Source organism: Ranitomeya variabilis, chromosome 2 (assembly GCF_051348905.1).
Source record: "Ranitomeya variabilis isolate aRanVar5 chromosome 2, aRanVar5.hap1, whole genome shotgun sequence".
Classification (NCBI taxonomy): Eukaryota; Metazoa; Chordata; class Amphibia; order Anura; family Dendrobatidae; genus Ranitomeya; species Ranitomeya variabilis.
The window spans coordinates 706,706,579-706,720,869 of record NC_135233.1 but is presented as its reverse complement, the minus strand read 5'-3'; the positions used below and the strand labels follow the sequence as shown (position 1 = coordinate 706,720,869).

The 14,291-nt window shown below is 41.4% G+C and overlaps 1 protein-coding gene across 1 annotated transcript in view; it reads left to right on the top strand.

Moving 5' to 3' along the window:
- The window catches only part of TRAF3IP2 (TRAF3 interacting protein 2), a 57,163-nt gene extending 44,123 nt beyond the window's left edge, over nt 1-13,040 (top strand). The window contains exons 8-9 of the mRNA XM_077289476.1: nt 11,168-11,242; nt 12,223-13,040. Coding sequence (XP_077145591.1) covers nt 11,168-11,242; nt 12,223-12,393 — 246 coding nt within the window. The 3' untranslated portion in view covers nt 12,394-13,040. The remainder of the gene's footprint in view (nt 1-11,167; nt 11,243-12,222) is intronic.
- Nucleotides 13,041-14,291: the final 1,251 nt, after the last annotated feature.

Genomic DNA, 14,291 nt, shown 5'->3' with positions numbered 1-14,291 from the left:
TTTTTTTCTGTTGCGATCACCGTTATTCACAGAATAACGGCGACCGCAAAAAAAAGTCCGATTTGCCATTTAAATTCTCTCTCCTCTGATATGAGGAGAGAGAAACTGGGTCCTCCGAGCCCCCCTTCTTCCTCCGGTGTCCCTGTACCCTCCTGCATCCCCCTGTCCCCCGGCGTCGTCTTCCGGGAAGAAAATGGCGGGCGCTTGTGCAGTACGACCGTTGAGATCTGCCAGCTGGCACCCGGCAACAATAGGACATTTTTACTATTGGTTCATTTTGATTACTGTGATAGGGTCTATCACAGTGATCAAAATAAAAAAAAAATAGTAAATCGAACCCCCATTTATCACCCCCTTAGTTAGGTAAAAATAATAAAATAAAAAGTATTTCCATTTTTCCATTAGGGTTGGGGTTAGGGGTGTGTTGGGGTTAGGATTAGAGTTAAAATTGGAGGGGTTCCAATGTTTAGGTACATCAGGGGGTCTACAAACATGACCTGGCACCCACCAATGATTCCAGCCACTTTTGTGTTCGAAAAGTCAAACAGTGCTCCCTCCCTTCTGAGCCCTGCCAGTGGATTTCCCCCACATACGGGGTATCGACATTGCACAACAAATTTTGTGGTCCATTTTTTCCTGATACCCTTGTGAAAATAAAAAAATTGGTTCCAAAATATTTTGTGAAAAAAGTAGAATGTTAATTTTTTCCTTCCATATTGCTTTAGTTCTCGTGAAGCACCTGAAGGGTTAATAAACTTCTTGAATTTGGTTTTGCGTACCTTGAGGGGTGCAGTTTTTAGAATGGTGTCACTTTTTGGTATGTGTTATATTGACACCCTAAAGTCACTTCAAATGTGAGGTGGTCCCGAAAAAAAAGTTGTGTAAGTTTTTTGTTGGAAAACATGAGAAATCGCTGGTCAACTTTTATCCCTTATAACATCCTAACAAGAAAAAATTGTGTTTCCAAAATTGTGCTGATGTAAAGTAGACATGTGGGAAATGTTATTTATTAACCCCTTAAGCCCCGAGGGTGATTTGCACGTTAATGACCGGGCCGATTTTTACAATTCTGACCACTGTCCCTTTGAGGTTATAACTCTGGAACGCTTTAACGGATCTTGGCGATTCTGCCATTTTCTCGTGACATATTGTACTTCATGATAGTGGTAAAATTTCTTCGATATAACTTGCGTATGAACTTTGAATTTTTATGCCCTTTAATCACAGACATATGTCACGCAAAATACTTAATAAGTAACATTTCCCACATGTCTACTTTACATCAGCACAATTTTGGAACCAAAATTTTTTTTTGTTAGGGAGTTATAAGGGTTAAAAGTTGACCAGCAATTTCTCATTTTTACAACACCATTTTTTTTTAGGGACCACATCTCATTTGAAGTCATTTTGAGGGGTCTATATGACAGAAAATACCCCAGTGGGACACCAGTCTAAAAACTGCACCCCTCAAGGTGCTCAAAACCACATTCAAGAAGTTCATTAACCCTTCAGGTGTTTAACAGGAATTTTTGGAATATTTAAATAAAAATGAACATTTAACTTTTTTTCACACAATTTATTTCAGCTCCAATTTGTTTTATTTTACCAAGGGTAACAGGAGAAAATGGACCCCAAACGTTGTTGTGCAATTTGTCCTGAGTACGCTGATACCCCATATGTGGGTGTAAAACACTGTTTGGGCGCATGGCAGAGCTCGTAAGGGAAGCAGCGCCATTTCACTTTCAATGCAAAATTGACTGGAATTGAGATGGGACGCCATGTTGCGTTTGGAGAGCCCCTGATGTGCCTAAACATTGAAATCCCCCAGAAGTGACACCATTTTGGAAAGTAGACCCCTTAAGGAACTTGTCTAGATGTGTGGTGAGCACTTTGACCCAACAAGTGCTTCACAGAAGTTTATAATGCAGAGCCGTAAAAATAAAAAATCATATTTTTTCACAAAAATGATCTTTTCGCCCCCAATTTTTTATTTTCCCAAGGGTAAGAGAAGAAATTGGACCCCAAAAGTTGTTGTGCAATTTGTCCTGAGTACGCTGATACCTGATATGTGGGGGTAAACGACTGTTTGGGCGCATGGCAGAGCTCGGAAGGGAAGGAGCGCCGTTTGACTTTTCAATGCAAAATTGACTGGAATTGAGATGGGACACCATGTCGCGTTTGCAGAGCCCCTGATGTGCCTAAACATTAAAACCCCCCCACAAGTGACACCATTTTGGAAAGTAGACCCCCTAAGGAACTTATCTAGATGTGTTTTGAGAGCTTTGAACCCCCAAGTGTTTCACTACAGTTTATAACGCAGAGCCATGAAAATAAAAAAATGTTATTTTCTTCACAAAATAGATTTTTTTAGCCCCCAGTTTTGTATTTTCACAAGGGTAACAGGATAAATTGGACCCCAAACGTTGTTGTCCAATTTGTCCTGAGTACGCTGATACCCCATATGTGGGGGGGAACCACCGTTTGGGCGCATGGTAGAGCTTGGAAGGGAAGGAGCGCCATTTGGAATGCAGACTTGAATGGATTGGTCTGCAGGTGTCACGTTGCATTTGCAGAGCCCCTGATGTACCCAAACAGTAGAAACCCCCATAAGTGGCCCCATATTGGAAACTAGACCTCCAAAGGAACTTATCTAGATGTGTTTTGAGAACTTTGAACCCCCAAGTGTTTCACTACAGTTTATAATGCAGAGCCGTGAAAGAAAAAAAAAAAAAATTCCACAAAAAATTATTTTTTAGCCCCCAGTTTTGTATTTTCCCAAGGGTAACAGGAGAAATTGGACCTCAAAAGTTGTTGTCCAATTTGTCTTGAGTACGCTGATACCCCATATGTGGGGGGGGGAACCACTGTTTGGGCGCATGGCAGAGCTCGGAAGGGAAGGAGCACTGTTTTACTTTTTCAACGCAGAATTGGCTGGAATTGAGATCGGACGCCATGTCGCGTTTGGAGAGCCCCTGATGTGCCTAAACAGTGGAAACTCCCCAATTCTAACTGAAACCCTAATCCAAACACACTCCTAACCCTAATCCCAACGGTAACCCTAACGACACCCCTAACCCTGACATACCCCTAACTCTAATCCTTACCCTAATCCCAACCGTAAATGTAATCCAAACCCTAAAGGTACCATCACACTAAACGACGCTGCAGCGATACAGACAACGATCCCGATCGCTGCAGCGTCGCTGTTTGGTCGCTGGAGAGCTGTCACACAGACCGCTCTCCAGCGACCAACGATGCCGAAGTCCCCGGGTAACCAGGGTAAACATTGGGTTGCTAAGCGCAGGGCCGCGCTTAGTAACCCGATGTTTACCCTGGTTACCAGTGTAAAATGTAAAAAAACAAACCGTACATACTCACCTTCGCGTCCCCCGGCGTCCACTTCCCTGCACAGACTGGGCGCCGGCCCTAACAGCAGAGTGGTGACGTCACCGCTGTGCTGTGCTTTCACTTTACGGCCGGCGCTCAGTCAGTGCAGGAAGCGGACGGCGAGGGACGTGACGGACATCAGAGGGTGAGTATGTACTGTTTGTTTTTTTTACTTTTACGATGGTAACCAGGGTAAGCATCGGGTTACTAAGCGCGGCCCTGCGCTTAGTAACCCGATATTTACCCTGGTTACCATTGTAAAACATCGCTGGCATCATTGCTTTTGCTGTCAAACACAACGATACACGGCGATCTGACGACCAAATAAAGTTCTGAACTTTCCTAAACGACCAGCGATATCACAGCAGGATCCTGATCGCTGCTGCCTGTCAAACTCAACGATATCGCTAGCCAGGACGCTGCAACGTCACGGATCGCTAGCGATATCGTTTAGTGTGAAGGTACCTTAACCCTAACTTTAGCCCCAACCCTAACTTTAGCCCCAACCCTAACCCTAACTTTAGCTCCAACCCTAGCCCCAACCCTAACCCTAGCCATAACCCTAATGAGAAAATGGAAATAAATACATTTTTTAAATGTTATTATTTTTCCATAACTAAGGGGGTGATGAAGGGGGGTTTGATTTACTTTTATAGCGGATTTTTATGATTGGCAGCTGTCGCACACTAAAAGACGCTTTTTATTTGCGTCTCCACATTTTAAGACCTATAATTTTTCCATATTTTGGTCCACAGAGTCATGTGAGGTCTTGTTTTTTGCGGGACGAGTTGACGTTTTTATTGGTAACATTTTCGGGCACGTGACATTTTTTGATCGCTTTTTATTCCGATTTTTGTGAGGCAGAATGACCAAAAACCAGCTATTCATGAATTTCTTTTGGGGGAGGCGTTTATACCGTTCCACGTTTGGTAAAATTGATAAAGCAGTTTTATTCTTCGGGTCAGTACGATTACAGCAATACCTCATTTATATCATTTTTTTTATGTTTTGGTGCTTTTATACGATAAAAACTATTTTTTTACAGAAAAAATTATTATTGCATCGCTTTATTCTGAAAACTAACTTTTTTATTTTTTTGCTGATGATGCTGTATGGCAGCTCGTTTTTTGCGGGTCAAGATGACGTTTTCAGCGGTACCATGGTTATTTATATCCGTCTTTTTGATCGCGTGTTATTACACTTTTTGTTCGGCGGTATGATAATAAAGCGTTGTTTTCTGCCTTGTGTTTTTTTTGTTTTGTTTTTTTTACGGTGTTCACTGAAGGGGTTAACTAGTGGGACCGTTTTATAGGTTGGGTCGTTACGGACGCGGCAATACTAAATATGTGTACTTTTATTGTTTGTATTTTTTTTTATTTAGATAAAGAAATGTATTTATGGGAATCTAATATATAAAGCTGAATGTGTGTGTGTGTGTATGTATGTATGTATGTATGTATGTCCGGGATTGGCATCTGAACCGTAGCAGCTACAGCCACAAAATTTTGCACAGTCACACGTCTGGACCCCGAGAGCGTCATAGGCTATGTTGTGAGGTGAAATTTTAACCCCGCGCTTTCCAATTCACCAAACAATTTTGCCCCTATCTACATAATGGGGAAAAAGTGAAAGGAAAAGTGTTGGAGGCGTCGCAGCTACAGGCACAAAATTTTGCACAGTCACACGTCTGGACCCTGAGAGCGTCAAAGCTATATTGTGAGGTGAAATTTTAACCCCGCGCTTTCCAAGTCACCAAACAATTTTGCCCCTATCTACATAATGGGGAAAAAATGAAAGGAAAAGTGTTGGAGGCAAATTAACAGCTGCCAGATGTGAACAAGGGGGACTTAAAGAATGACAGCGATGGCACCAAAGAGTATATACTGTACAGTTGCTAAGGTGGGGCCCCAACATGGGATAATCACACCACCACGGGGATATGAACACACACACAAAATGCGCCACACACTACCACGTGCTCGAACACATATACCACCCTCAGTGCACATTTCACCACACATACACCAACCTCGCCACATAAAAGTAGAAACACAAAAGTCGCCGCTCAAAACTCGCCACGCGCAAAACTCTCCACATGCAAAACTCGCCACACGTGCAAAACTCGCCACACGCAAAACTTGCACACGCAGAAAAATTGCCACACGCAGAAAAATTGCCACATGCACAAAAGTTGCAACACATGCAAAAGTTGCCTCACACAAAACTTGCACATACTCAAAAGGCACCACACATAAAACTCGCCACGCGCAAAACTCGCCATGCGCAAAACTTGCTGCACACAACTTGCTACACTAACCTGTCACATGCAACTCGACACACAAAAAGTTGCTACACGCATGTCGCCACACAAAACTCATCTCACAAAAGTCCCTACATGCATGTCGCCACACGCAACTCAACACACACAACTTGACACACGAAACTCGCCCTAAAACACACACAAGTCTGGTATCCTTCAAAAATAAAAATCTGATTAATAAGCAGACAAACTACAAGAGCAACAAATGTACCATATAGGAATCCGGCAGCTGTCAGTCACATGACCAGTCTATTATGTGTATGTGTGAGCTAATATATACTGCCAGGGGGTGGGCTTACTGTTGGCTGGGGATTTATCAGGCTGCCATTTTAGCTTACAAATACTGAGGTAAAAATACTGACCAAATAACGTGTGAACGAGGGCTAATACAGGAGGAGATGGCATACAGCTATATACTATATACAGGAGATGACACACAGGTATATACTATTTACAGGGGAGATGACACACAGGTATATACTATATACAGGAGGAGATGACACACAGATATATACTATATACAGGAGAGATGACACACAGGTATATACTATATAGAGGAGGAGATGACATACAGGTACATACTACATACAGGAGGAGATGACATACAGGTATATACTATATACAGGAGGAGATGACACACAGGTATATACTATATACTATATACAGGAGCAGATTACCTACAGGTATATAGTATATACAGGAGGAGATGACACAGGTATATGCTATGTATAGGAGGAGATGACATACAGGTATATACTATATACAGGAGATGACACACAGATATATACTATATATAGGTGAGATGACACACAGGTATATACTATATACAGGAGATTACATACAGGTATATCTAATATATAAAGCTGAATGTGTGTATGTATGTATGTGTGTATGTCCGGGATTGGCATCTGTACCGTCGCAGCTACAGCCACAAAATTTTGCACAGTCACACGTCTGGACCCCGAGAGCGTCATAGGCTATGTTGTGAGGTGAAATTTTAACCCCGCGCGTTCCAATTCACCAAACAATTTTGCTCCTATCTACATAATGGGGAAAAAGTGAAGGGAAAAGTGTTGGAGGAAAATTGACAGCTGCCAGATGTGAACAATGAGGACTTAAAGAATGAGAGCGATGGCGACAAAGAGTATATACCGTACAGTTGCTAAGGTGGGGCCCCGACATGGGATACTCACCACACACGGGGATATGAACACAAACACAAAATGCGCCACACACTACCACGTGCTTGAACACATATACCACCCTCAGCACACATTTCACCACACACACACACCAACCTCGCCACATAAAAGTCGAAACACAAAAGTCACCACTCAAAACTCGCTACATGCAAAACTCGCCATATGCAAAACTAGGCTCACGCAAAACTCGCCACACGTGCAAAACTCACCTCATGGAAAACTCACCTCATGCAAAACTTGCACACACAGAAAAATTGCCACATGTACAAAAGTTGCACCACATGCAAAAGTTGCCTCACACAAAACTTGCACATACTCAAAATGCACCACACATAAAACTCGCCACGCGCAAAACTCGCCATGCACAAATCTTGCTGCACACAACTTGCTACACTAACCTGTCACATGCAACTCAACACACAAAATGTTGCTACACGCATGTCGCCACACAAAACTCATCTCACAAAAGTCGCTACATGCATGTCGCCACACGCAACTCAACACACACAACTTGACACATAAAACTCGCCCTAAAACACACACAAGTCTGGTATTGTCCTTCAAAAATAAAAATCTGATTAATAAGCAAACTACAAGAGCAACAAATGTACCATATAGGAAATACGGCAGCTGTCAGTCACATGACCTGTCTATTATGTGTATGTGTGAGCTAATATATACTGCCAGGGGGGAGGGCTTCCTGTTGGCTGGGGATTTATCAGGCTGCCAATAGCAACCAATCACAGCTCAGCTTCTATTTTGCTACAGTTAATTAACCTGAGCTCTGATTGGTTAATATAGGCAACAAAGACATTCTCAGTATAACAAAGCTAATATATGTTGTGAAATGCTTCTATTTGCTTAGTTTTTGCCTTTTAATAATTACATTTCTATCTATTTGTTTTGTGGTTTTTGTGTGCAGAATAAATTTTTGTTAACACATTCTATTTTGCTAACAGCAGTCATTAACCCGGGCGAAGCCGGGTAGTACAGCTAGTAATATATATATTTTCTTTATTTTTTTTTTACATGTGGAAATTTTTTTTTTTACTTTGTCCCAGGGGGGGACATCACAGATCGCTGATCTGATAGTTTGCACAGCACTCTGTCAGATCAGCGATCTGACTTCCAGCGCTGCAGCCTTACCAGCGCCTGCACTGAGCAGGCGCTTGGTAAGCCACCTCCCTGCAGGACCCGGATGCAGCCCCACGGCCATTTTGGATCCGGGGACTGCAGGGAGAGGAGGTAAGACGCTTGGAGCAACGCGATCACATTGTGTTGCTCCGAGGGTCTCAGGGAAGCCCGCAGGGAGCCCCCTCCCTGCGCGATGCTTCCCTATACCACTGGAACACTGCGATCATGTTTGATCGCAGTGTGCCGGGGGTTAATGTGCCGGGAGCAGTCCTTGACCGCTCCTGGCACATAGTGCCGGATGTCAGCTGCGATAGTCAGCTGACCCCCGTCCGCGATCGGCCGCGCTTCCCCCGTGAGCGCGGCCGATCGCATATGACGTACTATCCCGTCGGTGGGAATTAAGGCCCACCCCACCTCGACGGGATAGTATGTCATATGGGATTAAGGGGTTAACTATTTTGTGTGACACCACTCTCTGGTTTAAGGGTACAAAAATTAAAAGTTTGAAAATTGCAAAATTTTCCACATTTTTGCCAAATTTCCATTTTTTTCATAAATAAACGCAAGTCATATTGAATAAATTTTACCACTAACATAAAGTACAATATTAGTATAAAGTAAATGCACACTGGCGCTACACTAAACAATAATCAGTTTGGTTTGGAATTCACACCCACTATCAGCAATGTGTCGGTCAATTTTTTAGATTTGACAATTTATGTGGAGAACAACTTACTTAAAACCAAATGTTACCACAAAGACGTGGATTCTAACAGTTTTATACAATCCTAAAAAGACGGACACCGCCGGATCACAGGTCCTATGGCGTCCACAGTACCTCCATCTGCCTCATTATAGTTAATCTTCCACCAGAGGTTCTGTCTGAATCACATATTTACATGGAAACCCCTGTGCTAGCGCTCAGCGCAGAGCGCAGGATAAGTGTGAGCCGAGCCTTACTGTGATCTTTGGGAGTCAAAATGAAAAAAAAATCAATAATATGTGAAGAATTGGTTTTATTTAGTTTTTTTTACGTCGTTCCTCGTGCGCTATAAGTCATATGGTGACTTTATTCTTCGGGTCGGTGTGATTACAGCGATACCAGATTTATATTGGGTTTTTATGTTTGTCTGCTGTCACACACTAATAGACGCTTTTTATTGCGAAAACTAGTTTTTGCATCACCACATTTTGAAAGCTATAATTTTTCCATATTTCAACTGACAGTCATGCGAGGGCTTGTTTTTTGCGGGACGAGCTGACATTTTTATTGGTACCATTTTTGGGAACATGACATAGTTTTAGCGATGTCTTTTCTGATTTTTGGGAGACAGAATGAACAAAAACTATCAATTCAGAAATTGCTTTTTGTTTGTCTTTTTTTTTATACCGTTCCGTGTGTGGTTTATCCTTTGGATCAGTACGATAACAGCGATACCAAATTTATATCTTTTTTTATGTTTTGGCGCTTTTACATAATACAATTTTTTATAGAAAAAAAATTTTTTTATATCGCTTTATTCTGAGAACTATAAATTTTATTTTTCCTCTGATGGAGCTGTATGATGGCTTGTTTTTTGCAGGACAAGATAACGTTTTCAGCGGTACCATTTTTATTTACATTCATCTTTTCGATCGCGTTTTATTGCACTTTTTGTTAGGCGGTATGATGATAAAGCATTGTTTTTTGCTCTTTTTTTTTTACGGTGTTAACTGAAGGGGTTAACTAGTGGGACAGTTTTATAGAGCGGGTCTTTATGGACGCGGCAATACCAAATGTGCACTTTTTTTTTACTTTTTTTAATTTTTATTTTTACATTGTCCTGTCCTGGGACATTTGTTATGGTGTCAGATCGCCTGTCATCAGCATCTGACAGGCAGGGAAGGAGGCATGTCAGCGTCTGCTTTCAGCAGGCGCTCACAAGCCACCTTCCCTGCAGGACCCTGCGGCGGATCGCATTGCGTTGTCCTGATGGAAGCGCGCAGGGATGCTCCTCTATGCCGCTGTCACAACTGATGCCGCTGTCAGATGAGTTAAATGCCACTTTCGGTTTTAGCACCGATTGGGGGCGTTGCTGTAGGGTGTCAGAGCTGACACATGCACCCGATCCCTGCGGCGCTCAGCGTGAGGCCACGCGATTGGTGCGCCCTAACTGTACTGCGGTTTGTGGGAACGCAGTTCACACAGATCAGTACTAGTACGGCACATTTTGGGAAGGGGTTAGGGGTTATCAGTATAACGGTGCAGACCTGACACTGTGTAGGTTACTGTGCACAATCCTGTTGGTGCAGGTTCCCGTTAATAGCCCCCTCTGACTGTACTGTACACATACTGGCTGGCGACTGGTTTGTGCAGCGTGATGTGGAGACCCTATTTAGTATATTGTGACTGTATTGTAGAATATAAGCACATTTTATATTTCATGTCTCCCCCTAGTTCCTCATAGATTGTAAGCTTGAAAGCAGGACCCTCACTCCTTTTAGTATCGGAGTTATGCTTATTCTGTAACGTCTTTATTGTTTGTAAAAGTCCCCTCTAAAATGAAAAGTGCTGCGGCATATGTTGGCTATAAAAATAAAATGTATTATTATTATCTTATTAAGCTGTTAAAAAAACACCTTTTTATCCAAAATTTCTCTTTCTGAAAAAGCTTTGTGCAAAAAATTACGAGTTATTATCCCATATTCTGCTGTATAACAAGACAGTTGAGAATTTTAGGAATGGGGTTACCTCAAAAATAGCGAAAGAAAATAAAAATATATTTTTTTACATTATTGCTTCTTCTCATGAATATCTCTTCTAAATAACCAGATAGATTGTACTGTTCGCTTTTCTCTATGCTTTTCCCAAATCTTCATATCTTTGAAGCAATGGTTCAATAGCTACTGTTTATTCTAAGCAAGAGGTCTATCATTATGACTGAAATCTGTACATTTCGGCTACTTTCACATGATGAGTTTTTAGGCGGCGTATTTTGAAAAAATGCAAGTAATCTATTTTACTTAATGGGTGCAGGAAATCTGCAACATCAAAAACTCACCGAAAGCTCATTGTGGGAACATAGCCTTAGTAAACACTGCATTTGTACTCCAAGCTTTATGTGATTTTTATGTGTTATTGTAGATGCAGACGGAGTTCATAAACCAAGGAAGCATGAACTTCAGATTCATTCCTGTACTTTTTCCAAATGCAACAGAGGTCAGTTCACAATTAAGAGCAACAAAACAGCATTTGTTTTTACGGTATGTCGCACGGGGCAGATACGCTATAAATGTTCCACCTGGATTTGCAGGCAGAAAGCCACAACGTAGCAGTACATCCACAGTAAAGTGGATGAGTTTATACCCAATTTTATACTCTCAATGTCAAAAAATTGGTGAGAGAATTGACTTAGGGTGCAGATTAGTGATGAGCGAATGTTCTTGGATAAGGTGTTATTGGAGCATGCTCGTGTGCCAACAGTGTTCCAGTCCCCGCAGTTGCATGTCTCGCGGCTGTTCAACAGCCTGAACACACGCAGCGGTGGCCTGTTTGGTAGGCAATCCCTGCATATGTCTAACAGCTACGAAACATGCAGCTGCGGGGACTGGAACATATTACTCAAGCACACTGAAATCCCTCAGCACATGAACATGCCAAGATGACGCCTTATCCAAGCACGTTCGCTCATCACTAATGCAGATGTTAAATGCAGGGCATGACAATTTATGATGCAGATTTTCACAGCGGGTTCCCTATTTTTGGTAGTGTGAAATCCACAACAAATCAGCATAAAAGGGTGCCTTTAGATGACTTTTTTTTTTTCTTGCCTTCATAAAATGGACAAATCTTCATTGGGGTGCTGCATACGATTTTCATCTGTTTACTATTTCACCATCTGTGTGTCATGAATTTTTGCAATATCCTCCCCCCAAAAATATCATAGAGGTTTCCAACCCGAGCAACCAGTCAGTGAAAAACAGATATCACATGTGCAAATATACAACTTTTTCTTTTTAAGGTAGGGGATTTTTTTATGCAGTCATTAAAAAAAAAAAAAATATGACTGTGTAGCCTTGTAAAATATACTTTGTCAGTAAAAAAAAAAAAAACACTGACAAGGCATATATGACAAAAATGGATGTTTGAATGAGGCCTAATGCATGACATTGTCAATACCTTTACGTTTGGTTTTTCAGGAACATGTGCCCAACTGGCTGAAAAACACACACATTTATCGATGGCCATGTGATACGGAGAGATTATTCCTGCGTCTGCTACGAGAGGAGGAATATATCATTCCCCCAGTTGGTCAACTACCAATCCTGGAAATTAGAAATATAAATGAACAACATCGCTCTTACTATTAGTCAAGTAAAAGCACATCATGTTTTGGAGAGTCCTGGCAAGGGTCATCATTTTAAAAAATCGGAGATCATTGGCATTCCAGAAAAGTCTTGAGATTTAAATTTTATTGCACTATCAGATAAATTTCGGTCTGCAGCCCAGAAGCATATTGCACATCGTTTTCTGGTAAGAAAACGGGTGCGAGAATACATCAAGAAAGTCAGAGATGTGAATATCTCCGAAGAATAACATTGACTCTATATTTGGCCTCACTCCGAATATCCAGAATACAAGGTCACTAAAGCACAAGTATGAATTTTGGTTAAGCTGAACATTTATATTTTCTTTACTTTAGTATTGCTTCAATCGAGATAATTGGGTTAACTTGTCCAGAGAATCATTTTTAATGTCAATTTACTATGTTTTTTAATCTGTTATGCAAGAAAAATTCCAATTTTTATGTACATAGTATAAGTTACAATAGAGAATTGAGAAAAGTGAAGACATTGGGGCAGATTTACTATTAAAATGATGATCGCCACATTTTGTGCCTCACCAAACAGGACGTGGCTTACTGGCCTAATTTATCAGCATGAGCCACTGGAATAAATTTGGGAGATCCAGTCTAATTCTAAGTTGTCTCCTATTAAAGACAGTTTTAGCAAATCCATCCCCATTGTTTTACTCATTACTGCACCTGGTCATTGTTCACCAAAGCCTTACGCTATATTGTATCATAACTGACAAGTGAACATCAAAAGAAGGAGCTTGGCTTATTTTAGAACTAAACTATATAATTATATTCACCTGCATTGCGCTGTGATTGGGCAGCAGCACCAGGCGATATTTGACCATACGAACCCTAACGTGTACAACTTATGTCCCTAAACTATAAATCTGTAAACAGACTAGTGATAGTGAAAATCATTGGCTGCTCAGATAATGAGGGATGAAAAAACTGGCATTAAAGTCCAAAAATGCACAAGTTCTTATGGAGTTAGATGATGCTTAATGCCCCATTCTGGTAATTTTTTAATTTTTTCAGTTTTTAGGGATTATATGTAATGATGGTAGTATCGTACTCAGCAGGCACAGCCTTCTCCTGGTTTCAGCGGTGCTTCGGTGCACTCCTGCATCATGTGACCACATTTGTGACCGGTCAGATCAGTGTTTTTTTGTTTTTTTTGTGGAGCAGAGGTCACTTCTTGAATTTTCTCAATGCAAGTCTATGAGACCCAGAACAAGGCTAGAGGGCCTCTTTTTGACTGTCATAGACTTACATTGAGAAAGTAACCGCTGCTCCACACAGCAAGCTGGCAGGTTATCGATGTGTTGTCTTGACCTGTTGGAAATAGCGACCCTACAAGTCACAATCAACCCTTTAACAAGTCTTGCTATATGTCTTAGGATATAAACCAAATCAGAATCTCAATTTGCAGAGACGGTGTTTCAGGCTATTGGCCCTAAGTGGGGTTGTAAGCAATCAGAATGTACTTCTGCACTTTCCAAAATATTCTTTTTTGCACACAGTAGAGGGCGCTGCCTCCTAATGTTTTTGTGGAGACATTTTCTATGAATATTTCCATGGTGATTTTCATTGTGCCTGTAAATATCATCTTGTGTGGTATGCACAAGATCCAACAATTGCTGTATGCTTGGCTCCTTGTGCGATCCTTACTAACATGTTATAATCATTCTTACCAGTATCTATCAATATTGCAGTAAATACACATATGTAATAAATATTCCAGAAAAAAAATCAGTTTGGCGAGATAATTACAGAGTGGAGGAGCAGTAATCTACTATGTCCTTATTTCCATTGTTTGTGTCTTACATCCTTCCTTACAAGGATCTTCCCCGTTGTACCCCAGCAGCCTGCACACAGCACCACATTTGGTGCTCTCGATCCTACTAGCCCCAC